Source organism: Talpa occidentalis, unplaced genomic scaffold, assembly GCF_014898055.3.
Source record: "Talpa occidentalis isolate TD23 unplaced genomic scaffold, MPIMG_talOcc4v2.1 talOcc4.2, whole genome shotgun sequence".
Lineage (NCBI taxonomy): Eukaryota > Metazoa > Chordata > Mammalia > Eulipotyphla > Talpidae > Talpa > Talpa occidentalis.
Window position 1 is genome coordinate 52,564,307 of NW_023602073.1, and position 26,835 is coordinate 52,591,141.

Below are 26,835 nucleotides of genomic sequence, written 5' to 3' on the forward strand. Positions count from 1 at the left end.
ATGTGATGGGGCAGGAGCTCAGTTTAAAGATAGTGGCAATTTTGCACACAACACTAATAATAAGGGTCTGATCACAAAAATCTGCAAAGAGCTGATGAGACTCAAAGAAAATAATCCAGTCAAAAAATGGGCAGAAGAGCTAAAAAGTAACTTCTCTGAAGAGGAAATGCAAATGGCCAACAGGCATATGAAAAAATGTTCAACATCACTTGTAATCAGGGAAATGCAAATCAAAACTACCATGAGATACCATCTTACACCAGTGAGAATGGCACATATTAAAAAAACTAGCAACAACAAATCTTGGCGAGGATGTGGAGAAAAAGGAACTCTTCTACACTGTTGGTGGGAGTGCAAACTGGTCCAACCACTATGGAGAGCTGTGTGGAGATTTCTGGACCTACTAACCATAGAGCTTCCATATGATCCAGCAATTCCACTCCTAGGTATTTACCCAAAGGACACAGAAACATCAATTCCAAAGAGAACCTGCACCCCTATGTTTATAGCAGCACTGTTTACAATAGCTAAGCTTTGGAAACAACCCAAATGCCCAAAAATAGATGACTGGATCAAGAAGATGTGGTACATATATACCATGGAATTTTACTCAGCATTCAAAAAGATAAACACATGCATTTTACAGCAACATGGATGGCGCTGGAAGGGATCATGCTCAGCGAAATAAGCCAGAAAGAAAAATACCGGATGGTCTCACTCATAGCAGGAATCTAGAAAACTTAAATAAGGGACCAGGAAAATGATAACTATAAGAAAGCGAAAATCAAAATCAACAAAAATCTATGAACCAGAGATACTCTATGGGGGGTAGGGGGGGAGGGGAGGGATTGGGATCAAAATAAGGGGGTTGTAATTGTATGGGGAATATAAAAATAAAATTTATTATAAAAAAAAAAGCTTGTAAGGAAACAGAATTACAGGGTTGTTTGCTTCTCAAAATGTGTCTAAATAGATTTTGGCTGTAATATAATAAACGGAGCTGTAATTTGTCAAATGCTCTCAATGAGCCACAGACAGTCCTGAACGCTCAAATAAATAAATAAATAAATAAAGATAGTGGCAAGAATCAAGACCCCAGCCCAGCTTCTGTGACCAGACCAGCTGTGGGGCCAGGCCTGGGCCTCTGGGAGACGGTGGGGGACAGCACCCCTAGTCCAGCCAATCAATCTCTGAGGGGACGAGGGAGGGAATAAGCTTGATTCACAAAACCCCAGGAAATGGTAAAGCTTCTCATTCAGGAAATATTGAAGGGTCCACAGTCACCTACCACTGATAAAGAACAGGCCCCAATAACATTTTTGTATGCATGCATAAATAAAATATATTTTTTTAAGATTTATTTAATTATGCATACAAGAACTGGGATGTAGGCCAGAGGTGTGGGGAATGAGAGGATTCACCAGAGACAGAGTAGGGAACAGAACAGGAGGATCTACTGATATTCACTGCTGAAGGGAGCAGCGGACGAGACAGGAGAGGTCTGCTGTGCCATGTGGGTTAGCTCCCTGGCCGGGGATTGAAGTCATGCTGCAGTGGATAATGATAGTTTGATAGTGCTGAGACTCAACCCCTTGCACCCCCAAGGAGGCCGTATTTAACTCTATTTTAACTGGTATCCTCTGACACTGTGACTCTTGAGGAAAGGAATATGATGCCTCTTTGCTGTCAGGTAGGTAGAAATCCAGGTTCCTCACTTGGCCTCTGTTGACATATGTGGGGGGCATCTCCTTGCTGCTAGGGAGCTGGGACCTCAGGCTTCCCGCTGGGCCTCTGCTGACACACTGGTGGGAGATTGCACAGGACCTGGTTCCTGCCCTCACATGGCCTCAGCAACATCAAAAACAGGTGAGGCCTGAAGACATCATGACAGCCAAGCAGGGCCCAAGGGCACAAACACACGTGTCAGGTGCGTCTCAGACGGGCTCCAGGTACAAGTGAGGATGTGAGGGAGAAACTAAGAAAATATTGACTTAATGATGATCTATAAATATTGATTCATGAATCATAACAATGCATTAGACGCACAGAGGATGTTATGAGAGGAAACACTGAGCAGGGCACGTGGGGATGCTCCACAGCACTGTCTCCATTTTTCTGTAAAGTTAATTTTTTTTTTTAAAAAGGATTGAAGAAATATGTCTCACTTGTAGGATTCTCTTCTTTTTTTTTTTTTTTTTTTTTTAGGATTTCCTTCTTTTGGCATTAGTTTGGTCTTTTAGTCTTTTGGAATTGGTGGTTTTCTCAAGGTTAGACTTGAGTCTCAAAGTTAGAACTTAAGTCTCAATTTTTTTTTCCCTTAGCATTTATTTGTTGAAGAATGACTTGTTTCCTACAGAAGTTTCTGCATTTTAAATGTTTCTCACTGAATCCCTGTCTCATTCATTGACCATGTTCCTCTGTCCCCTGCATTTCCCCCTGTAAACTAGTAGTGAGATTTAAGACTTGATAGGACGCAGGATCTATTTTCTTGCAGGAGTGAGTCAGAGGAGGTGCTGTGCTGTGATTTACCACCAGGGGGTGCAGGATCTTCTTTGGCAGCCACTGTTGAGGGTACTCCAGATCCATTATTTTATTAGGGTTTGCAAAATGGTGATATAAAATTTTATTATTTTGTTCTTTATTTTTCATTTGTATAGAGAAATATACCTCATCTACTGTTTCATCATGATTTATATAATAAAGGTGGGTTATTATCTTTATTTTATTCTTTATTTGCCAGTTTTCAGAATATTGAGTTCATTCTCCAGCACCCTTCAAATATAACCAATGAGTTTATATTTAATGTAACTATAAAGAAATCATTTTTATGAGTTTAAATCCCTTTTAGTGATTACTTTAATGGGCGCTCAATTGTCCTGTGCGAGTCTCAAGTCCACATGATCCTATTATCTTTGGTGGTCTCCAGCCATCAGGGTCATCTTGTACATTTATAGTTATATTGTTCTATTTAGTGGAAATGGCAGGAGGAGATCCCCAGCTTGGGTGTTGGGGGAGGTTTTCCCATATTTATGCTTACTTGTTGAGACAGGAAGTGTAGTGTGTTGCTTGCTGATGGATGCGACCATGTCAGAGATAGGTATCGTGGCAGGAGAGGGAGGGTCCTGGTGAATGTCCTGGAGGAAGCGAGAGGGTGGGCCTGTGCTCAGTGAGGTGGGGATATTAGTGGAGGCTGTAGAGGAGGGCGGTGTGCAATGAAGAGGAAACTATGAAATCATTGTTTGATAGTTTGTGAGTGAGTGGCCTGGAAAGTATTGGATACTTCTAAGGGCCAACTTGAAGTCTGTGATGATAAATATTCCATAAACTGCTTGAGCATTTCTGTCCAACCACCTCAGCTGCTTAGATGCAGATGTGAAGAGGATGGAAGAGTAGATTTGCCAGGCTTGGTTTTTGCCAGGCTGGCATGGTGGAAAGAGTGAGGGTGAAGAGAGTAGGGTGTTCAAGGGAGCTGTGAGAACAGTGGGTCATGACCTCTGATGGGGTGAGGCTGGAAGGGAAAGACCTCTTCCTGACCGGGTCATAGGACTTGGATGTCTGGGAGTGCAAAATTTGTTGGAGAGATAGGCAGGAGGGAGTGGTTTGCAGAGACAGGAGGGATCAGCACAATGTGAGATACTTGGAGTGGAGATGATGTTGACATTCCAGGTCCAGGAGATGACAAGGTCAAGGCATGACAATGGAGGGGGTAGGGCAGGACAGGGGAACACATTGGAGGTGAGGAGATCAGGAAATGAAATGAGAGTCAGGGTATGGGGTTATCATGTGTGTAGAGAAGCCACCAGAAAGGAGTGGGGTGGAGAGAAAACAGTGACGCGGAAGCTGAATCCCTTGGTGACCAGCAGGGGGCGGGGTGACTGCAGACTGTTAAATGCTGGAGCAGGAGCAGCTACAGGGGATGTGGGGTGACTAAGTGCACTGGAGCTGCTGAGACCTGCACTACCCTTGGCACTGGAGAGAAATATTTGGCATTCATTCATTCATTCATTCATTCACTCTTCAGCAAACATTGGTTTCTATTCTGTGATGAGCAAACCCTCCTAGAGCTTACATGGATCAGCACAGTGCTGTCCTCAGAAAGTCAGGCCATTCCCACATACCCTCCACTCATCACACTCTCCACTCAGTCCTCGTGGTTAACTGACTCTTCTGTACAACAGTGAATCTTAATGAATAAAACCTCTGGAAATCTGTGTAATTTATTCACAAATATGAAAATATTTTATCCACAGAAAGCCCATCATGGGTCCTCCTTGGTGGCACAGGGGTTAAGATGCAGCACTGTGAAGCTATCCATAGCCACTGCAATACGAGTTCAATCCCGGCCAGTGAGCTACTGACCTGGTGCAGCAGACCTCTCCTGACTTGCCTGCAGCTCCCCTCCGTAGTGTATTTCAGTAGATCTGCCTGTTTGGTTCCCTACTCTGTCTCTGGTGAATAGTCTTACCCCTCACCACCCCCCACACACACTTCTCGCCTGTACCCCAGTTCTTGTATGCATAAATAAATAAATCTTTTTTTTTTTTTTAAGAAAGTGCATAGTGGAAACCAGCTGACTCATGACAGGAAACTGTAGGGAAAGGTGCTCTCAGTGGGTGAGTGAGGTGATGGTGATGGAGAATCACCTGTGTGGTGAAGGACTTTGGAGTGAAAGTGACCTTAGTGATGATCTTACCTGCAGTTTTCCAACTTTTAATTTCCATCATAGCAGATATAGAGGAGTGTTGTCTTTCACAATCACACCAGATTCCCCAAGTAGGAGGGAGACATGGGATCAGAGCTCTGGTTGGGTCTGGCCCCTCCTGAGATGCCCCCACCACCACCCAGGCACCTCTGAGAGGTGCTCATGTGGGACCCAGGGTTCTGGGACCTGTTTGTAAATACTCCTTGGTCTCATTTTTCATTCTCTTTGCTGAGACCCAGAGAGGAGTTCTTATAGGACAGGGAGAGGGGCAGCCCAAACCCTGCAAACCTGCCTTTCTATGTAGGGTTCTGCCATCCGCCGCATTAACACAAAACATATGAGACTTTAATGGGAAGGAACTTTAATACAACTTGGAAACAATACAGGAAAGGCAAAGAATATAGTTTCTAAATCAAGCACCCAAAGTTACCCGTCCCTTCGTGGGTAAAAGTCCATCCAAATGGGATTGGCCCAGAGCAAGGCCCCAAAGCCTTCCACAAATCTAAGGCATCTTCCAGTGGGGACCCTCAGAAAAGGGTCAGAAACAACCAGACAAGCCCAGAAGGAAAAGAGCAAAATCAACATCAAGATAAAAGCTGCCATTGTCACCTCCCCACAGTCTCACCCACATCTGTGTCACCCAGTCCATGACCAAAAGACAAGCACAGTTTCTTCACATGTCTCTAGGCTCCACGCGTCTCCTCCAGGTCTCCTGGCTCTGCATCCTGCTTCCTTCCTCAGTCTCTTCTGCCACTTCTCTTCTTCCTGCTGAGCTCCACCCTCCCTTGGGTGGGGCAGGGAACCTCCCCCTTTCCTGGGGACCACCCTGTTACAGAGTGACTGGCCCAAGGTGACCTGGGACTGACTGGACAGTGCCTGGGCCCTGCCCCTTGGTCAGATGTGGCTGAAGAGGCTACAGAGGAAGGCAGCACAGGGGGAGATAGAGGCAGGACCTTGTTCCTGAGTCTTTACTGAAAGGCTTGGGTCATTCTCAGTATTTCTAACTCTGGAGGCAAACACATTTTTTTTTACAACAAAGGCATGATGGAGACACATTTGGTGGAGGAGAGAAGAGTGTAATGTATGGGAAAAACATGGCTTTAAAGTTGGACACTGGAATTAAGTCCTAACTCACCTCCCACTAACCAGTGTGTGATGTTGGTCAGAATAACTGACCTCCCCAAGCCTCACTCAGTCCCTGAACCTGCAAAGAAAAGATAAGAGGTTTTCTGATGAAGAAATTTTTTCTGCGGAATTATATAAGAGGTAATGTATAAAGGTAAGAATATATCATATATCCATTATGATTTGGTGCCTAGACCATGATAAGTAACCAGGGATGGCAACCTTTTTGAATGTTATTGGGATTTGTCTTTTATCAATGGTAGAATGACTGAAAGTTTTTCCATTTCCTGGGGTTTTGTGAATCAGACTTATTCCCTTCCTCGTCCCTCAGAGAATGACTTGCTGGACCCAGGATGCGACATGTCCCCCACCCTCTCCCAGAGGCCCTGGCCTTACCCCACAGCTGGCCTGGTCACAGGAGCTGGGCTGGGGTCTTGTTTCTTGCTCTGGGACTGCTCGGCTCATGGGAAGCAGCTCTGAAGCTGACCCTGCAGGTGTCATCTACCCTCACTGTGAGGCGTGCAGGGGGGCCTCTGAGACTGGTCTGGGAGGAGGGGTGGCTGGGAGGTCGATGTGGACTAGTGCCTCCCTAAGGCCACTGTTTCCTTGTTGATTTTTCTGTCAGGTGAATGTGTCCATTGGTGAAAGTGGGATGTTGAAGTCCTTCACCTCTATTGTGTTGCTGCCAATATTTCTTTGCAGACTTGTTGATAGTTGCCTAATATATTTGGATGCTCTTTTGTTGATGTAAAATACATTGATGAGTGTTCTGTCTTCCTAATGTAGGATTTGTTAATCATTATATCATGTCCATCTTTGTCTCTATTAGCTTATTAGCTGAAAGCGTCTTTTATCTGATATGACTTTACCTTCTTTTTTTGTGGGCCCCATTCCTAGTACATACTGTTTACCTTTGGAGCGCTGATGAGTCTCCTACAGACAACAGAAAGGTGGTTTTCGTTTTCTGTTCTAACCAGTCTGTGCCTCTTTTATTTGTAAATTTAGTCTAATTACATACATTGTTATTATTTCTGTTTTTAATAAATTATTTTATTTTATATAATTCTCACATCATTTTTCATTTTGCATAACGTATGCACTTTCATTTTGTTTATATTCCCCATACAGTTCCCACCTACTTTTTCTGATCCTAATACCACTTCTCCTCCCCCTGTCCCCACTGTAGTGTGTCTCTGGTCTATAGTTGCTTGTTGATTTTGATTTTTACTTTATTGCAATTAGTCTTTCTCCTGGTTTCTTACTTAGGTTTTCTAAATTCCTGCTATGAGCGAGACCATCCGGTATTTTTCTTTTTCTTTCTGTCATTTCGCTGAGCATGATCCCTTCCAGCTCCATCCATGCTGCTGCAAATTGCGTGAGTTTATCATTTTTGATTGCTGAGTAATATTCCAGTGTGTGTGTGTGTGTGTGTGTGTGTGTGTGTGTGTGTGTGTGTGTATACACCACATCTTCTTCATCCAGTCATCTATTTTTGGGCATTTGGGTCGTTTTCAAAGCTTAGCTATTGTAAATAGTGCTGCTATAAACATAGAGGTGTAGGTGCCCTTTGGAATTAATGTTTCTGTGTCCTTTGAGTACTTACCTAGGAGTGGAGTTGTTGGAGCTTATGGAAGCTCTATCTTAAGTAGGTTAAGAAATCTCCACACAGCTCTCCATAGTGATTCGACTATTTTGCACTCCCACCAGCAGTGCAGGAGAGTTTCCTTTTTCTCCACATCCTTGCCAACATTTATTGTTGCTAGTTTTTTTAATATGTGCCATTCTCACTGGTGTAAGGTGGTATCTCATTGTAGTTTTGATTTGCATTTCCCTGATTACAAGTGGCATTGAACATTTTTTCATATGCCTGTTGGCCATTTGCATTTCCTCTTTGGAGAAGTTTCTTTATAGCTCCTCTGTCCATTATTTGACTGGATTATTTTCTTTGTTATTGTTGAGTCTCATCAGCTCTTTGTAGATTTTTGTGATCAGTCCTTTATCATTAGTTTTGTGTGCAAAAATGTTCTCCCGGTGGGTGGGGTTTCTCCCTGTTTTGGTTATTGTCTCTTTTGCTGTGGAGAAGCTCTTTAATTTGATGTAGTCCCGGCTGTTTGTCTTTGCCTTCACTATCACTGCTTTGGGTAATGTGTCTGTAAAGATGTCTTTGAGGTGCATGTCATGTAGTTTTTCACCTCTATTTCCTTCTATGTATTTTATGGTTTCGGGTCTTATGTCTAGTTCTTTAATCCATTTTGAGTTGATTTTTGTGTATAGTGTGAGGTAGTAGTCAAGCTTCATTCTTTTGCATGCAGTGACTCAGTTTTCCCAGCACCATTTATTGAACAAACTTTCTTTGCTCCAATGCATATTCTTTGCTCCTTTGTCAAAGATTAGTTGACCATAAATCTGTGGGCTTATTTCTGGATTTTCTATTTGGTTCCATTGGTCCATGTGTCTGTACCTTGTTCCAATTCCATGCAGTTTTGATTATTATGGCTTTGTAGTATAGTTTGAAGTCTGGGAGTGTGATGCCTCCATTCCCTTCTTTTTTTTTTTTTTCAGGAGGGTTGGCTATTGGGGGTTTTTGGTGGCTCCATATGAATTTCATTAATATTTGTTCTATTTTTTTGAAGAATGACATTGAAATTGTTATTGGAATAGCATTGGATCTGTTGATTGCTTTTGGGAGGATGGCCATTTTGATAATGTTAATTCTTCCTATCAATGAGCAGGGATGTCTTTCCATATCTTTATGTCTTCTTCTACTTCTTTTAACAGTGTTTTATAGTTCTCTTCAGATAGGTCCTTTACCTCTTTTCTTAGTATTAGTATTTGTACTTAGTATTTCCCAAGTATTTGATTTTTTTTTTGTTTCAATAATAAGAGGGATGGTTTTCTTGATTTCTTCTTCTTCAGATTTATTGTTTGTGTATAGGAAAGCTACTGATTTTTGTGTGTTGATTTTGTATCCTGCCACTTTACTAAACTGATTGATTAGTTGAATAAGTTTTTCTGTGGAGTTTTTGGGGTTCTTTATGTATATTATCATATCATCTGCAAATAATAATAGTTTGACTTGTTCCTTGACTATTTGGATTCCTTGTAGGTCTTTCTATTGTCTTATTGCTCTGGCTAGGACTTCCAATATTATATTGAAAAGCAGTGGTGAGAGGGTCTCCCCTGGTGGTGCAAGCAGTTGAGCACCACGCTGTGAAGCTGTCCGCAGCCTCTGCAGTGCCGGTTCAAGGTTCAATCCCGGCCGGCCAGCCTGTGAGGGTCCCACATGGTGCGGCAGACCATTCCTGTCTCACCCGCTGCTCCCCTCAGCAGTGTATTTCATCAGTTTGCCTGTTCTGTCCCCTGCTCTGTCTCTGATGAATACTCTCACCCTCTTGCATATCTGGCCTGTACCCCAGTTCTTGTATGAAATACATAAATAAATCTTAAAAAAAAAAAACATTGGTGAAAGTGGACATCCTTGTCTTGTTCCAAATCTTAATGGAAATGCTTTCAGCTTTTCACCATTGAGAATGATATTGGCTATGGGTTTGTCATATATGGCCTTTATGATGTTCAGGTATGATTCCTGTATCCCAAGAATTTCAAGGGCCTTTTTCATAAATGGGTGTTGTACTTTGTTGAAATCTTTTGCAGCATCTATTGATATCATCGTATGTTTTTTATACTTCTTTTTGTTGATGTGTTGGATTACATTGATGATTTTCAGATGTTGAACCATCCTTGTGTCCCTGGGATAAATCCTACTTGGTCATGGTGAATGATCTTATGGATACATTGTTGGATTCTGAAAACTAAAATTTTATTGAGGATTTTTGCATCCATATTCATTAGAGATATTGGCCTGTAGTTTTTTTTTTTGTTTTTTTTTTTAAGATTTATTTATTTAAGCACAGGAGAGCGGGGGTTACAGGCCAGAGATGTGGGGGTTGGAAGGACTCACCAGAGACAGAGTGGGGAATAGAACAGGCAGACTGACTTAAATACACTGCTGAAGGGAGCAGCAGGTGAGTCAGGAGAGGTCTGCTACAACCATGTGGGTTACTCCCTGGATGGCCGGGATCGAACTCGTGCTATAGAGGCTGCGGATTGCTTCATAGTGCAGTGCTCAACCCCCTGCACCACCAGGGAGGCGCCTGTAGTTTTCTTTTCTTGTGTTGTCCTTGTTTGGTTTTGGAATTAGTGTATGTAATGTCGGCTTCATAGAACGTGTTTAGTATTATCCCTTCCTCTCAATTTTTGAAAGATTTTGTGAAGGATAGGCACTAATATGTAACTGAATGTTCAGTAGAATTCATTGGTAAATCCATCTGGGCCTGGGCTTTGTTTTTGGGGGAGGATTTTGATTACCACTTCAATTTCACTGCTTGTAATTGGTCTGCTTAGGTGTTCTATGTCTTCTTTATCTAGCTTTGAGTGATTATAGAATTGTAGGAATTTGCCCATCTCTTCTAGATTTTTTAGCTTGTTTGCATATAAATGTTCATAGTAGTTTTGTTATAGAGCAACCCTGATATTGAACGGGTTCCTGGCTGTGGGTCCTCACCCACATGCTTAAAAGGGACTTATTAATACTCCACTATAGGCACACACCAAAGGTTAATAAAAGGTTTATTTACAAGGAAAAGGAAATAAGGAAAATGTACAACTTAGGGAGAAAATAGGGAAATAAAGTATTTAATGCGTCCTACCCGATCCACTGACCTGGAAACCCAAAGTCACTCTCAGAGCTGGCCAGATGCTGCTAGCTGGTGGGGAGCCAAATGGGGGACCCCCAAAGCCCACGTGTCTGCCTTTTATATCAACCTGGCTGCTTAACCCCACCCTCAGGTCCCAGCCACCTTTCCTTTGGTGGTGATGGGATTTGGAGTTCCCAGTGTCTTTGGCTTTGGCCTGGGTGGGGGTGGAGTCCACAAAGCCTGTATGGAATTAGCTTTAGGACATCCTTTTCCCCCTAACAGTTTCTGATGATTCTTTTGATTTCTGCTGTGTCTGTTGTGATTTCTCCTCTTTCATTTGTAATCCTATTTATTTGTGCTTTTCTCCCTTTTTCCTTTGTGAGCCTGGCTAGTGGTTTGTCTATTTTATTTATTTTTTGAAGAACCAACTTTTGGTTTCGTTGATCTTTGGATTGTTTTTTCAGTTTCTGTTTCATTTATTTCTGCTTTGATTTTTATTTATTATTTCTTCTACTGGTTTTGGGGTTTTGATGTTGTGCTTTTTCTACTTCTTTCAACGTTGAGATTAGGTTATTTCTTTGAGTTCTTTCTTGTTTCTTGATGTGAGCCTCTATTGCTATATATTTTCCTCTTATTACTGCTTTTGCTGCACCCCATACATTTAGGATATGGTGTCCTCCTTGTCATTCAATTCAAAGAATTTTTTTAATTTCTTTCTTTGATCTCCTCATTAGTACAGTGGTCTTCCAGTAGTGTGGTTTTCAATCTCCATGAGGTAGGAGAATTCCTTGCCTTCTTTTTATGGTTTATTTCTAGTTTGATGCCTTCATGGTCAGAGAAGATGGTTGGTACAATTTCAATCTTGGTGTATCTGCTGATGTTTGTCTTGTGTCCCAGTATGTGAACGATCCTGGAGAATGATCTGTATGCGCTTGAGAAAAATGTGTACTCAGATTTTTTTTGGGTTTAGTGTTTCTATAGATGTCTGTTAGGCCCAAGCGCTCTAGATCCTTTAGAGCTTTAGGTCCTTACTTATTTTTTGTCTCATTGATCTATTCATTTTTGATAGTGGTGTGTTAAAGTCTCGTACTACATATGTGTTTTCTCTGATGTCTGTTTTCAGAGATGATAATAGTTGTCTAATATATTTTGGTGCTCCTTCATTTGGTAAGTATATGTCAATAAGTGTATTTCTTCTTGAAGTATTGTCCCCTTGATCATAATGTACTGACCGTCTGGTTTCTTTTTACCTTTTTGAGTTTGAAGTCTCTTTTATCTGATATAAGTGTAGGTATTCCTGCCTTCTTTTTTGGTCCATTTGCTTATAGGATTGTTTTCCATCCTTTTACTTTCAGTCTATTTTTATCTTTTGTAATTAGTGAGTTTCCTGGAGACAGCAAAAGGTTGGATTTTATTTCTTAATCCAGGCTGTGACTCTGTGTCTTTTTTATTGAAGAGTTTAGTCCATTTATACTTAAGAGTTAATATTGCTACGTTAGCACATTTGTATTTGCCATTTTGTTTGACTTTTCTCAGGTTTTATTTATTTATTTATTTTTTATTTTTAGTCTTGTTTCATTGTTATTCATCCCTCTGTTTGTTCTGGCTTTAGGACACCTTATAGTATTTTTGGAGTGGGGGTTTATTCGTAATCAAATTCCAGAGTTTCTGTTTGTCTGGGAAGGTCCTTATTCTTTCTTCATAGAGGAAGGAAAGCTTTGTGGATAGAATATTGTTGGTTAGCATTTGTTTTCATGGAGTTTTTTGACTATGTCCCTCCACTCTCTCCTTGCCCATAGTATTTCTTCATTGAAATCTGATGTCAGCCTGACTGGTTTTCCTTTGTATGTTATTTGTTTTCCCTCTTGCCATCTTCATTATTTCTTTCCTTGGATTCTTGGGAGCTATACTATTATGTGTCTTGCTGTATTTTTCCTTTCATCATGGAAGTTTGGTGTTCTTCTTGCTTCTTGTATGTCTATTTTCAGCTCCTTCTTCATGTTTGGGAAGTTCTATTCAATTATTTCCTTGAATATTTTCTCTGTTCCTATATCTCTCTCTTCTCCTTCTGGGATTCCTATAACTCTTATATTTCCTTTCCTCACGGAGTTGGATAGTTCCCAAAGTATTTCTTCAGTCTTTTTCATTTGTCTTCTCTTTCCTTTTCTGTTTTGGTTCTTTTTATTTCTGTGTCTTCAGAGTGCTTATTCATTCTTCTGTTTCATCTATTCTGTTATCACTGCTTTTCCCAGAGTTCTTTTGCTCTTCCATTAATCCTTTGATCTCCTGCATTTCTTTCACTTCCCTCTTTAGGGACTCAATTTCATTCTTCTGGTCATTGTTTTCCTTAATGATTTTGTTTTGTTTTCCTTTAATGACTTTGACATTGTTTTCCTTAATGATCCCCCTCTGGGCTCCAACTCCCTGCCAGATGGGACCTGGCTTGTGGGGGCCTTCAGCTCACCTCTGGCTGCAGGGGCAACCAACTTCCATTTCCAAGCAGCCTTGGTTGAAACAAAGGTCCCTTTTCTAAAATGGTGGGTTGGAAGCTCACTTTCTGCACCCGAGGACTGCCCTAGCAGTAGATGTCTTCTCCCCCTCTGGGCTCGGACTGCTAGCCAGATGGGTCCTGGTGTGGGGGTGCTTCCTGGCTCACCTCTGGCTGCACAGGAGCCTTTTCCCAGTTTTCCAGCAGTCTTTATTGAAACGAAGGTCCCTATTCTAAAATGGCAAGTCAGAGACGCATTTTCCTGCACCGGTGGTCTGCCCCGGCCATGGATGCCAGCTCCCCCTCAGGGCTCTGATTGCTGGCCAGATGGGGCCTGGCAATCGGGGTGCTTTCCAGCTCACCTCTGGCTGCGCGGGGAGCCTTCTCCCAGTTTCCAGCGGTCTTTATTGAAGTGAAAGTCCCTATTCTAAAATGGCGAGTCTCCTGGGACTTTTTAATATTACAACATTTTGAATATGTGATGCCACTCTCTCCTTTGTTGTAGGGTTTCCTCAGGAAACATGTACACCTTTGGGAGAAACTTTATAGATTATCTGCTTTTCCCACCCATCTCCATCTGCACTATTCTCTATTTGTCTGGAACTCTTGGTAGTTTCATGACTCTGTGTCTTGCTGCAGGTCCCAATATATTGATTTAACAAGAGGTTCTTTTAGCTTCATTCACTTATATATTCAGTTCCTTCTGCGGGTTGGACATTTCCCTCAATTTCTTAATGGTTTTCATTCCAATCTCTTCTTGTTCCCCTTCTGGAATACCAATTATCCTTCTTATGTTACCTTTCCTCATGGAGTTGGGTAGTTCTTGAACTGTTTCTTCTTTTTTTCTTCATTTTTCTCTTTCTTTTTCCAACTGAGTCCTTTGTGTATTAGTATCTTTGAAAAGACAGATTCAATCTTGCCTTTAGTCTATTTTGATCCAATAGCTTCTCCAGATTTGTATCTTCTCTGTTGATCTTTTTACAGCCTAAATCTCTATTATTTTATTATTGAAAGCTTCAAATTTTATTTCTGTTCATTAATTTGTTTCCCAGCCCATTAATTTATTATTCTGAATTTAGTTCAGAATGAATGAAATGAGAGACTAAATTATATTGTATCTCTGTGATTAGTCATTGTCTGTTTTCCCCCATCTGTTTGACTTTATTATTGCAATATTTAACTCCTACTTTATAGGAAGATCTTTCATATCTTTGAAATTACATATTGAAGAGTTGTTCACTTCTTGTGAATTCACAACCTCTTGAGGTCTCATTGCTCAATGCTTCATGTCAGCAGTCTTCTCATCAGACAATTTCCCTCAGTCTTCCTGGGCCCCCCCACAGTGATGGTTTGTGTTCCCTGCTTTTGGTGTGCGTCTCAACTGTTCTAACTCCCACATGTGTTCACAGAACAGTTCCATGTGATTGCCCTCTTAGACCCCCAATTGTGGCCATGCTGGGTGAGGACATCACACTGTCCTACTTCCTGGACCCAGTCATGAGTGCAGAGAACATGGAGTTGAGGTGGTTCTGGTCCAATATCTCAGAATTGGTGTTCATCTATCAAGACAAACAGGAGTGGAATGATGAGCTAATGGGCAGACCAGTATGCAGGGCAGACCTTGCTTATGGAAGAATTACTCAGCAAGGGGGAGGCTGCTGTGCACATCCACAAGGTCCAGGCTTCTGACAATGGGCTGTACACCTGCAGCTTCAGAGATGGAGACTTCTATGAGCAAGCAGTTTGCAGTTAGAGGTGACAGATTGGTGACATGGTTAAGCTTCTCAGAGTCCCAGAATTTCGTAGCTGGGAAGAAACTAAAGACAATATAATTTAGTCTCTCATTTCATTCATGCAGAAGAAAAGAGTTATTAATTCTTTGTTGTATTAAACATAAATATACAGAGGACCTACTATATGTCTGGGTCTGTTCTAAGCACTTGGATACATCAGTGAATCTAATCAAGTTCTTCACTCTATGAGTTTGTTTTCAAGTGGGAGATAGAGCAATCACAATAAATAAACAGGTTATAAATGATTTTAGGAAGTGATAAATGATGAGAATAAGATGCTACATTGCACAATGGCAATGGACTAGACCAGCAATGTGCAAGTTTTAGCGGTAAATGGGAGCTCAGGCTGGTCCCATTTGAGCAAAGATTCAGAGGAAATGAGGATTTAGTTAAACAGATATCTGGTATATCTTTCACCCCAGTTTTATTGAGAAACAATTTACATCATTTTGTGAGTCTAGGGCATAGAGTATGATGATTTGACTTATACATATAGTGAGATGATTGTCAAACTAGGTTAATTAACATCCGTATTCCAATTTGGTTGTAGTTAAAAAAAAAAAAACAAGTAAAAGAGGCAAAACAGGGAAAACTTTCTAGATTGAGAAAAACCCTTAGGAATTATGCCCTTAATCACTTTCCTACAGCATTGTTAGCTTTAACAAATATGTTGTAAATCACAGGGAATGCAATTTCTGTGTGGAGGGAACAGTCAGTGTGGGTGATCTGGGGTGATGTGTGTTTGGTGTATTCTTGGCTCACATGGAGTCCTCATGGCCGGTGGGAGAGAGTGAGGAAGCAGGGGGTTAAGAGGTAACGATACTGTTACAAAAAGATGTCATGTGTAGGGGCCTCCCTTGTGGCTCAGGCAGTTGAGTGCCTTACTGTGATGCTATCCACAGCCTCTGCAGTGTGGGTTCGATCCTGGCCAGCTGGCGAGAATCCCACATGTTGTGGCAAACCTCTCCTGTGGCGCCTGCTGCTCCCCTCAGCAGTATATTTCTTCAGTCTGTCTGTTCTGTTTCCCACTCTGTCTCCATTGAATCCTCTCACCCTCCCGAGCATCTAGCCTGTACTCCAGTTCTTGTATAAAAATAAATAAATCTTAAAAAAAAAAAAGATGTCATGGGTACAGGGAACACAGGTTGAGATTAGTTGATCAGTGCTACCAGAATTGATCATAAAAATGTATAGGAAGTAGACCTTGACCTGGGACTTCATTTTATCAGACAAGTTTCCATAAAACCCTTAGACCCAAAGAAAGGATGATGGAGTCCATGGAGCATGGAGATTGTGGTTAATGGCAGTTACATACTTGGTTTGGAGCGTGGGGCTTTGAGGGCACCATTTGATAAAATTGTGAGGGAAGCAGAAAGAAGAGGGTCGGGAAGAAGGCAGTTGAAGAGAGAAGACTTGGTGTGCTGAGTTATTGTGCTTAGATGTGGAGCTGTTGAAGAATTTAAGCAGAACTGTTCTTAGAATGTAGACTCTGGAGTAATAGGAGGAGACTGGAGGGTAGAAAGTTTGGAGGCGTGGAGTTGTGTGTGGGGTGGAGAAGAGGATGCCAGACTTCTCATTGTGGCAGTGGGTGGAAAGGAGGTCAGTCATCAATGAGGATTAGATACAAAACCAAAATGGATGCTTAGAATTGGGACTGAGAGTTCAATGTAGGAAGCTTGGATCACAAAGGGTTCCAAGTTTTGCGTGTCTATTATTTAATGTTAGGAACATTAGTGATATGTATCAGTTATCTATCACCATAATGATGCTGTGTAACAGCCACAGAGAAATGTATCAGTAGCCTGTAGTAATGGATTTGTATTTACTTTGGGCCTGTGAGAACTTCAGAAAACCAGGGAGGGACTTGACTAATCTCAAGTGGCCTCATTCATACATCTTTGGTCAGATAAAATTTCACCACCTTTTATCTGGGCTTGTTACATGAACTGTGGTTGCTGGCTCCTGGCTGAGGAGAACAGCATCAGCTGGAAAGGCTGGTGACAGGCCCTGCTCCATGAGCTCATCCTCCAGCACCTGGACTGAGATGTCCTTCCATGGAGAGGGCAGAGGGAAGACCCATGGGGCCAGCATTTTAAACCTGCTTGACTCAACTTAACTGATCTCTCATTAGGAACATATCACCTTCCTGATTTCAGAGTCAGAATGTAAGTGAAACGTAGGTGGCAGAGTATGAGGTAGAAGCATGAAGAATTAGGTATATTTTTATTGCCATCTTACTACATATGAGACAAAAGCATGAGTCCCAATGTAGAATTGTGAGTGTGAAGTACATGTGAGGAATCCTGGTAGATGTACCACAGAGATGGAGCTATGAGGTAGGTCAAGAGAGCTGGTGAGTTGGTATTTGGAAGTGATATATAAGGAGACACAGAAGCTGAGGGAAAAGATGTCCTGGGAGAGGGTGTGAGATAAGACAGGGCTCTAGGACTGATCCCTGGGACTGAGCTGCCTTCAAGGATCAAGTGCAGGGAAAAATATCAAGAAAGAGGCTCAGCAGGGGGTCCATGGTGTAACAAACCACTCTCAAAATAAGGGAAAGCAAATGATATACAAGTGTTTTCAGGATGAATTCTTAAGTGCCCCATGCTGAAGGGAGACAAGTGAGGAACATGAGGATTGGGACTGCCTAACAGGAGACTCTTGTTGAGTCCCCAGAGCAGATTAAGTGGAGCAGAGGAGGATCTGCTCTGTGGTGCAGGTGAAAAGTTGTTTATGGACTTTTTTTTTTTTTTTAAGATTTATTTATTTATTTATACAAGCACTGGGTACAGTCAGAAGCACAGGAGGGTGAGAGAATTCACCAGAGCCAAGGGGGGAGCAGGGCAGGCAGAAGGACCGAAGTACACTGCTGAGGGGAGCAGCGGGCGGCAGGAGAGGTCTGTGCGCCAAGTGGGACCCTCCTCCCGTGGCCGGGGAGCAACCGGGGATTGAACCAGCGCTGCAGAGGCTGCGGGCAGCTTCGCAACCCAGCGCTCAACCGCTGTGCCACCGGGGAGGCCCAGTTTATGGACTTTAAAGTGCACTCTGGTAACAGGGAAAGGAAAGACATTCCACAAAGATTTGAGAATGTTTACAAAATTATAAAAAAATAATAGGTAGAAAGGTAGGGATTAGCAATCATGTATAAATACTTGTAAGCTTTGAGAGGTGAGGGTAGAGGAGGGGAAGGAGAAGAGGATATGAGAGAGAGAGAGACACAAAGAGAAAGAGAGAGAGACAGACACACAGACACACAGAGACAGACAGACACAGAGAGACCAACAGAGCGAGAATGAATGATAGGAACAGTCCTTACAAGAGGTGGTGATCTGTGGGGTTAGAGCTCAGGGAACAGTCACCCTTGGTGGGGAGATTCCCTCTCCCTGAACCACAGAGGACCGGAAGACCAGTTTGATACAGTAGTTTGGGGTGATTAAAACACGCAAAAAACATCTATTCCATAAATCTTCTAATTTCAAATATTTTTAATTGGAGAAGTCCAGTCAAGATTTTATGTTGACAAAATGTACGCCTCAGTATAAATTAAGCCCTTGAAAATTTGGTAGCACGTGCTTTTCCTCCTAGACTGATCTGGAGTTTTATCCTTGGTTTATTTATCCTTAGGATTTATATGTTTAGAGACAGAGTCATGAACTTCCTTCTTCTCTCCTATGGGCATCATCTCTCTACCTGCAGGGCTGGGAGAGGAGCCCAGGCCCTTCCAGCCTCTCTTCTCCTTCCTTCTGGTCTCTATGTCAGGGCAAACTCATTCCCCCAGGGTGGTCTCCCCAGAACCCCCATGATGTACCTTGACAACCTCTCTAGAAGTGTGCACAGGTAGACCCTGCCCCACCCATCTCTCATCTTCCCTCTGCAGGTGTGGGCTCTGCCCCCCAAGTGCACATCACAGGACCAGAGGAGGACAGAGTTCTCATGGTGTGCACAGCCTCGGGCTGGTTCCCAGAGCCCCAGGTGCAGTGGAGACACCCCCGTGGGGAGCAGTTCCTGGAGTTCTCCAAGGTCCAGGCCCAGGACACTGAGGGGCTGTTCAGTGTGGAGGCCACTCTGGTGGTGAACTCTGGTGGTGAGAGATAGCTCTGCGGGGAGCGTGACCTGCTCCATCCTCAACCCTGTCCTGAGCCAGGAGAAGGCCATGGCCATTGTCATCCCAGGTTAGCACTGCTCCCCACTCCCCACCCGCTGAAGGGTCAGAGGGAGGGGCCGGCACACCCAGGGGTGCTGGGCTGGGCTGTCCTGGGCTGTGTCCTAATGGGGTCTCTGTGCGGGTGTCTGTCTGCAGAACACTTCTTCCCCAGGGCCTCTCCCTGGAAGCCAGCTTTCCTGGTGAGCCTGCCCTTGCTGCTGCTCCTGCTCCTGGGGGCTGCCTGCTGCACCCAGAGAGAACATTCGACACAGGTGGGGGAGCTGCAGGAACAGAGGAGTCTGTGCCGGGCTAAGGAGGAGGACAGAGAGACCAAGGAGGAGGCCCTGAAGGACACAGATAAGGATGAATACTGGTCCAGGTTGGTGAGTATGGCAGTGGGTGCTGAGAGGGACAAACTGACCACAGACCCAGAGCCCAGGGCCAGTCTGCAGGTAGGTCAGTGCAGGAAGCCGAGGAGACCCAGAGAGGGCAGTGGAGCTTGGATGCTTAGATGGGTCTGATGGTGGAACTTGTAGGACACAGAGAGGGTCTTTTTGTTGGTTCTCTAGGCACACAGTTTCTTTTTAAGGATGGAGTTTATGCGTATTTTTTTCATTCTCTTTCAGATGAACTCCAGACAACTTTAGGTAAGCTCTGTTCTCCCTCCTGAACTCTCTGTGTTCCCTTCATAGGAGACATTCTATTTCTTAGCTCACCTGTTTCCTGTGTTTCCTTTCAGACCAGAGGAAGGCAGCTTACCTGGCTGGCGAGTGATGTTCCAGGGGTCCTGGGTCCCTGTCCCCTGTTCCCTGGGGTCCCTCCTCTTGCCTGTATGAGTACACACATGTGCGTAGAAGTTGGTGAGAGGTAGAACACTTCTCCCTAGCTCTCCCAGATCTGGGTGCTGTTTCCCCCATTGTGGGGATCCTGGGGGTGGTGACCTCTGGAGTCTCCTGCATCCTGTCCCTATTCAACCCTGACCTTCCCACCATGGTGCTGGCTTTCTAGCCTTCAGTGCATCTTGTTCTTGGTCAGCACCTGGAAGCAACAGTCAGCTGCTCTGAGATCCTATAAATAACTGGGCTCTTGAAGTTCAGGAGTGACCTCCTCCTGCCCTCTCTCCCCAAAACCCACCCAAGGAGAGTCTGTTCTCTCTGCTCCTGAAGATGCTGATCAGTAGTGTTTGGAGAGCCAGGGTGATCCTGCATGGGAGGGGGTGGGGAGAATTTCCATCTTCCAGAGAGTTTATCTCTAGAAATATTGCATCAGAGAAATGTGGGCCTCTTCTACTGTGGAGCTGGTCTGATGTACATGTTGTGTATTTATTTTATCTTATTGTTAGTTTTCCAGAGAAAACTGAATGTTATCCTTATGGAGTTATATACACATTGAAAAATTTCTTCCTGTATATAGTTTTGACTGTATACAACACCTAGTAGCAATTGAATGATTTTTTGAAGGCTTTGGGGCCCAGAACCACTCAGTGACTTGCCCAAAGCCCCACAGCAGCAGCAGGCAGGTCAGTCTGTCCTGCAGGTGCCTGATCTGAACCAGGGGTTTCCCATCACCTCCTGCTGTCTGCACAGGGCAGGAGGTCATGACCTCTCAACCTCTCCCCTCCACCCCCCCACAAGAGTCTCACCTGCAGAACAGGGGGACCCCAAGGCCCCTGGATCACATAAGCAGGTGATTGTGCTGAGGTCTCACCTGTGTGTTCCCTTTTAGCCAGAAGGAAGGCCCAGCTGTGTGCAGGTGAGTGATCCTGAGGGTCCTGGGACCTATTGCCTGTCTCCCCTCTGCTCCTTCTCTATCAGGGACCCCACCAGGAAGGACCTGGGATCCCTGGTCTCCTTTCACTCTGGAGCCTCCATCTGAGAACTGCAGGCTCCCTTGTGAGAACTGCAGGCCCCCCTGCCTCCACCTGCCCTGTCCTCCCTGCAAGTCATGTGGGGTCAGGACACCCTCTAATCCCTTGTCACCTAGTCCTTCCTGTGGGTAAGGATGGAGATGGGGCAGTCAGTGTGAGGAGAGGCTGCGTCAGGGACAACTGTGTGGGTCAGAAATTGCTGATCTATAGAAGGTTCCAGGAATCCTGCTTGTATGTGTAGGAGTCAGGTATTGCTAAGAGACCCTTGTTTATGGATCCTCCTGGGTCCATGATCCCATCCTGTTTTGGATCTAGTTTTGATTTTTCCTGTTTTCTTTGGTACTCTGTCTCCTCGTGCTCTAGTTCATGTCAAACAGGATTTTCCCTCTCTGCCTTTTTGGATGCTGAGAAATCCATTGTTTAGAACAGGTGTTCTGAGTCTAGGTCAGAGCTTCTGGGATGTTTATGACTCCTGGTGTTAGGGGGAAAAGGATGTCCTAAAGCTAATTCCATACAGGCTTTGTGGACTCCACCCTGACAGCAGACCAAAGCCAAAAGACATTGGGAGAGACAAATCCCATCACCACCAAAGGGAAGGTTGTTGGAACCTGAGGGTGGGGTTAAGCAGCCAGGTTTGGTATAAAACCAGACATGTGGGCTTTGGGGGGCTTCCCCTTTTTGGCTCTCTGTCAGCTCGCAGCACTTGGCCAGCTCTCAGAGTGCCTGTGGGTTTCCAGGTCGGTGGATCAGGTAGGACGCATTAAAGACTTTATTTCCCTATTTTCTCCCTGAGTTGTACATTTTTCTTATTTCCTTTTCCCTTGTAAATAAACCTTTTATTAACCTTTTGTGTGTGCCTGCAGTGGAGTATTAATAAGTCCCTTTTAAGCGCGCTGGTGGGGACCCACAGACAGGCAACCTGTTTTATATCAGGGCTGCTCTGTAACACTGGGTGTGGGCCTGTGAAATGTCTGAAATTATTTGTAAAATCCTGGGTTTGTGTGTGTGTGTGTGTGTGTATGTGTGTGTGTGTGTGTGTGACAGACTAAAAAATGTAATATATAAATGTTCCAAAACCATCACCTTCAATATTAGGAGAATTCTCTGAAATGCTTAGGATCATTTTTTTTTTTTTAAGTGTTAAGGTATTGTTAGGGGGGAAATGATGTCCTAAGTGCAGCATGAGGACTGGAAATGGAAAAAAAACTTGAGTCATTTTAATTGTTTCCCAGATTAAGTGTTGGGGGAAAAATAGGGGGACAAAAGTATGTATGGAGGAATAGCAGGGATGGGAAGGAGGCAGAGATGTGTGTGATGTTGTTGTGCTCTTGTTATGGGTGGCAGGGTAGTCCTTAAATAATGGTCCCCTTGAAAAGGAACTGCTGAGAAAAAGAAATATTTCCCTGTTAAAGAGTCATAGACCTGGAAATGTAAAGTAAATAAAAGTTTGCTTCCTTAATAAGCAAATCTAAACAAGGTCTGGAAGTCTGTTAGGCTGATTGATCTCCCAGGCCATCCTGGAAGATCTGTGTCCTTCCCCTTTTCCTGTGTCAAGAATTTGTATGGTAACTAACCAACTTTATCAATGTAAACTGGTTGTATATAAAAGAAACTCTTTGTCTCTAGACCAGTGCTCAGACCATACGGGACTACCCAGGTCTGGGACCTCATGCATGAGTAATAAAGCTTTCCTGACCTCACCATTCCTAAAGTACCGCTTGTTCTTCCCCTGCCTGAGTAAAAGGCTAGAATTTATTTCTGCAACACCCTTTCTTTGCAGGGTCTGTCACTCTGGATCCAAGTTCTTTCTGAGACACAGGGCAAGCTAGGAATTAGGCCGTTTTAGGGACAGTGCAGGAGGGGACCTCTGAAGAATTTAGGGAGGCTTCGGAGATAAGGACAACCAAGGGAATGTAACCAATTCCACTAGGAAAAACAAACATCTCAGGACCAAGGACAACATTGTTAATGCTGGTCCTGGTTTCCTTCAGGTGGTAAAGGGAGGCAGAGATTGGAGAAATGGAGAGTGGTTTAATTTATGGGCAACTTAGAAGGGCAGCTGTTTAACTTTAATGCAGGGATGCCCATCCAGAGGATTGGGCCATAAAGATAAAGATGCAACAAATGGGGAAAGAGAAAGCTGTTAGATAAGGAATGTGAAGATCCCCACTTAGTAGCAAATTAAGTGAGAGAGCCGAGAACTAACCAATCACAAAGAGACTGGTGGAGTTTTAGAATAATGAGGGAAAAAAGGTATATATTCCCTGAGACACAACTCCACTTTGGCTTCCTTGCCTCTCCCAGGCCTGGTTTCCTGGCCTGGGAGTCCCACTTTATTTCTGTTCTTTTTCTCCTCAATAAACTTTTTCTTTCTCTAAACAAACCTGCCTCTTCTTGCTTGCTTGCCTGAGTGTCTGCGAAGTTCCTGCTGCAGCTTTGTGAGACACCAACCCATGGGGGTCTAGTGGCTGGGGCTCAGCGCTGCCCCTGCAGCCTGGGATCCGTTCCTGGCTGAGAGACTAGGCCTGACAATTCCGGTATCATTTCCATCCCAATATTGTGCTCTCTCCTGACAAGAAGAGTCTGACCTGCAACTGTTATAGGGTAGGAAGAGGGGCAGCACAAACCCACAAACCTGTCTATTCTAAATGGGTTCTGCCATCTGCCGCATCAACACAAAACATGAGACTTTAATGGGAAGGAACTTTAATAAAATTGGGAAACAATACAGGAAAGGCAAAGAATCTAATTTCTAAATCAAACAACCAAAGCTACCCATCCCCTTGTGGGTAAAACTCCATCCAAAAAAAAAAAAAAAAAAAAAAACAAATGGGATTGGCCCAGAGCAAGGCCCCAAAGCCTGCCACAAGTCTAAAGCATCTTCCAGTGGGGACCCACAGAAAAGGGTCAGAAACCACCAGACAAGCCCGGAAGGAAAAGAGCAAAATCAAAATCAAGATAAAAGCCGCCATTGTCACCTCCCCACGGGTCTCACCCACATCTGTGTCACTCAGTCCATGACCAAAAGGCAAGCTCAGTTTCTTCATATATCTCTTGGCCTCATGTGCCTCCTCCAGGTCTCCTTCTGGCTCCATCCTGCTTCCTTCCTTCCTCAGTCTCCTCTGCAGCTTCTTCTCTCTGCTCAGCTCCACCCTCCATTTGGGAGGGGCAGGGAACCTGGAACCTCCCCTTTTCCTGGGGACCACCGTTACACAACCATGATGGCATGAAAAGTGGATTTTTGGCCTTGGGTATTGAGGGCATCACATCAGAGCGCTGTTGCTGGGGACAGCAGTGAGTGGGTGCTCAGGGTCTGGAGGGAAGATGAGGAAAAGAGATACAAGGCTCCAAACCCCATGGATGGTTTCTGGGTTGTGGGGCTGTTTGGAAAAGTCTTTAAAGCCTTCACTAGCCCTCATACTTTGCTACCCCTTAAGCAGTTTCCCCACAGGGTGGGAGTTTTCCTGGACTATGCTCATGGGGACATCTGGGTGACTTGCTACTCATGTTGTCTGACAAAGGCCCGGGCATGGGGCAGATTCCTGAAATGTCAGGAATCTCATTAGCTGACTCCTGCTAAATTCTCCTAATTTGTTTATGGCTAGTTTCTACCATTGTTAAAATACGCATTTAAAAGCAAAACTGCAAATGCTGTTTGATCAATTACTGAATAACCAGTTTGATGGCAAATGTCACTGCATGATACAAATATTACATTTTTTATAAAATTAGTAATTCTCTGTCAAAAGGCAGCAATTCAACATTGGGCTTTACATTAACAAGTGAAAAAAACTTCTGGGAACAAAGGCTAAACATCCCTTGGCCAAGTCTTTAATATGGAGATGTGGGCTTTTGAGGCAAGGGCTAAATGGAGAAGGAAATTCTCTTACTTTAAAGTTAAAGATGGCAGCTGGGTGGCAGACACAGCCATGCTCCAAGTGTAAGAAAATTCCTGATAATCCAGGAGGCGCCATAGCTGGCTCCAGCTAAATTCTTCCTGTTTGTTTAGGGCTGATTCCCCTGGAGGTGACAATTGGTGTGGTAGGTGTTAGAGTATGCATTCAAGAATCAGTCAACAGCAATTTTGCGATGGGTTGAGCTAATAACCATGGTGGCATAAATAATGCACTTGTAAATAGGCAATGTTCCAACTACTGATATGTCACGTATTAACCATTCTGGGAACCAAGAGCTATAACCATCTCCAGCCCTGCCTCTGATGAAATGTTTGTAGTTCCTTAAAACAACAATCAGCAATCTTACAGAAAAAGAAATTTTCTCTTGATCTTAAAGTTAGATACAGTAACTAGGCTGACTAGATAAGTAGAGGAGTAATAGGCAGAAAACTCTTGTTAGATTAGGAAAATTCCTCCCTTAATTGAGAGCTTAGGGCTAGGGAAAAGTCAATGCATCTTCCTTCCCCCAGGTAACTTCCTGTCCTTTGTTTCCCCTAGCCCTTAGTTGATTCTTCACTATGGCAAACATAGAAATGTTAGTCTCAGTCACATAAGCTTTTTGCTAGTAGTGAAATGACTGTTTAAGGTAAAGGGAACTGTTAATGAAAGGGAAATGTTAAGGAAAAGGGAACTGCTAAATAAAGGAAATCTCTCCCTGTTAAAGAGCCATAGACATTAAAATGTAAGTACAAGACAAATTTGCTTCCTTAACAAGCATATCTAAATAAGGCCTGGCAGCCTGCTAGGCTGGTTGTTCTCCTGCACCATTCTCAAAGATCTGCATCCTTCCCCTTTTCCTGTGTCAAGAATTTGTATGCTAACTACAGGTCTCCCTGGTGTAGCAGCAGTTGAGCGCTGGGCTTCGAAGCTGCCCATATCCTCCGCAGCGCCAGTTCGATCCCTGGCCGCTCCAGTTCGATCCCTGGCCACCTGTGAAGGTCCCACGTGGCGCACAGACCTCTCCTGCTGCGCCCGCTGCTCCCCTCAGCGGTGTACTTTGTCAGTCTACCTGTTCTGTTCCCCGCTCTGTCCTGGTGAATTCTCTCACCCTCCTGTGCTTCTGACTGGACCCAGTGCTTGTATAAATAAATAAATAAATCTTTTAAAAAATTAAATAAAATATTTTTTAAAAAAGAATTTGTATGCTAACTAACCAATGTTATCATTGAAAATGGTTATGTATAAAAGAAACTCTTTGTCTCTAGACCTGTGCTCAGACCTCTAGGGGCTACCCAGGTCTGGGACCTCATGCATGAGTAATAAAGCTGCTCCTGACCTCACCATTCCTGAAGTACCGCTTGTTCTTCCCTTGCCTGGGTAAGAGGCTAGAATTTATTTCTTCAACAAAGGTAAATGACTATTCTAAGAACACTTTTGTTTAGCAACTGTGCCTTCTTTAAAACAAAGAATAATAAATGTCACGACCTCTGCAGGAGGGCAAATAGACCCTTGGCTGCTCTTGAGAAAGATGTGATGATTGTTGTCTTCCTTCCCTAATGCATATGCTTATGTACCCTCCCCTGGTTTGCTTGAAATGTATAAATAAAGGGCTGCTGAGACCCTCAGCAGGATGATGTCTGCACTCTGATCAGGTGTCTGTGTCTCCTCACTCCCCCTCCCCCTCATTTCCACAATTGTACCAAAGCGGTCCCATCCTTCAGGAACTCCTGTCACCCAGTCTGCTGAGGCTGGCTCACGGCAGGGATGTCTCCTTCTATGGCATGACTGATGGCTCCCACATCTTCTCCTTCCCTCATGAGTCCTTCTTTGGGACCTTCTTTCCGTATTTTGTCTGCTGTTTTGGAGACATGTCCATGACCCTCTGTCTCCTGGAGACTGGGCCCCAGAAGCCCTCTGTGCCCATGAACAATCCACCTTCTCTGGGGGAGCTTTTGAGTCCCCCAGGGGAGGGGATCCCCTCAGACTCTGGTGTGGATGGCGCTCCCCCAGGGCTTGAAGCCCCGCTCCTCCCCTGCACCCCTGAGACTGTGTCCCCATGAGGCCCCTCCCTGCCCAGCCCTGCCCTGGGCTCTTCTTGGGGCTGCAGGTTCCCTGTGGATAAA

The 26,835-nt window shown here is 43.9% G+C and overlaps 1 protein-coding gene across 1 annotated transcript in view; it reads left to right on the forward strand.

The window, feature by feature from the left end:
- The window catches only part of LOC129146285 (butyrophilin-like protein 2), a 104,474-nt gene that overhangs the window by 42,297 nt on the left and 35,342 nt on the right, over positions 1–26,835 (forward strand). Inside the window, exon 3 of the mRNA XM_054698139.1 lies at positions 18,683–18,889. Within this exon, the coding sequence (XP_054554114.1) occupies positions 18,683–18,889 (207 nt within the window). The remainder of the gene's footprint in view (positions 1–18,682; positions 18,890–26,835) is intronic.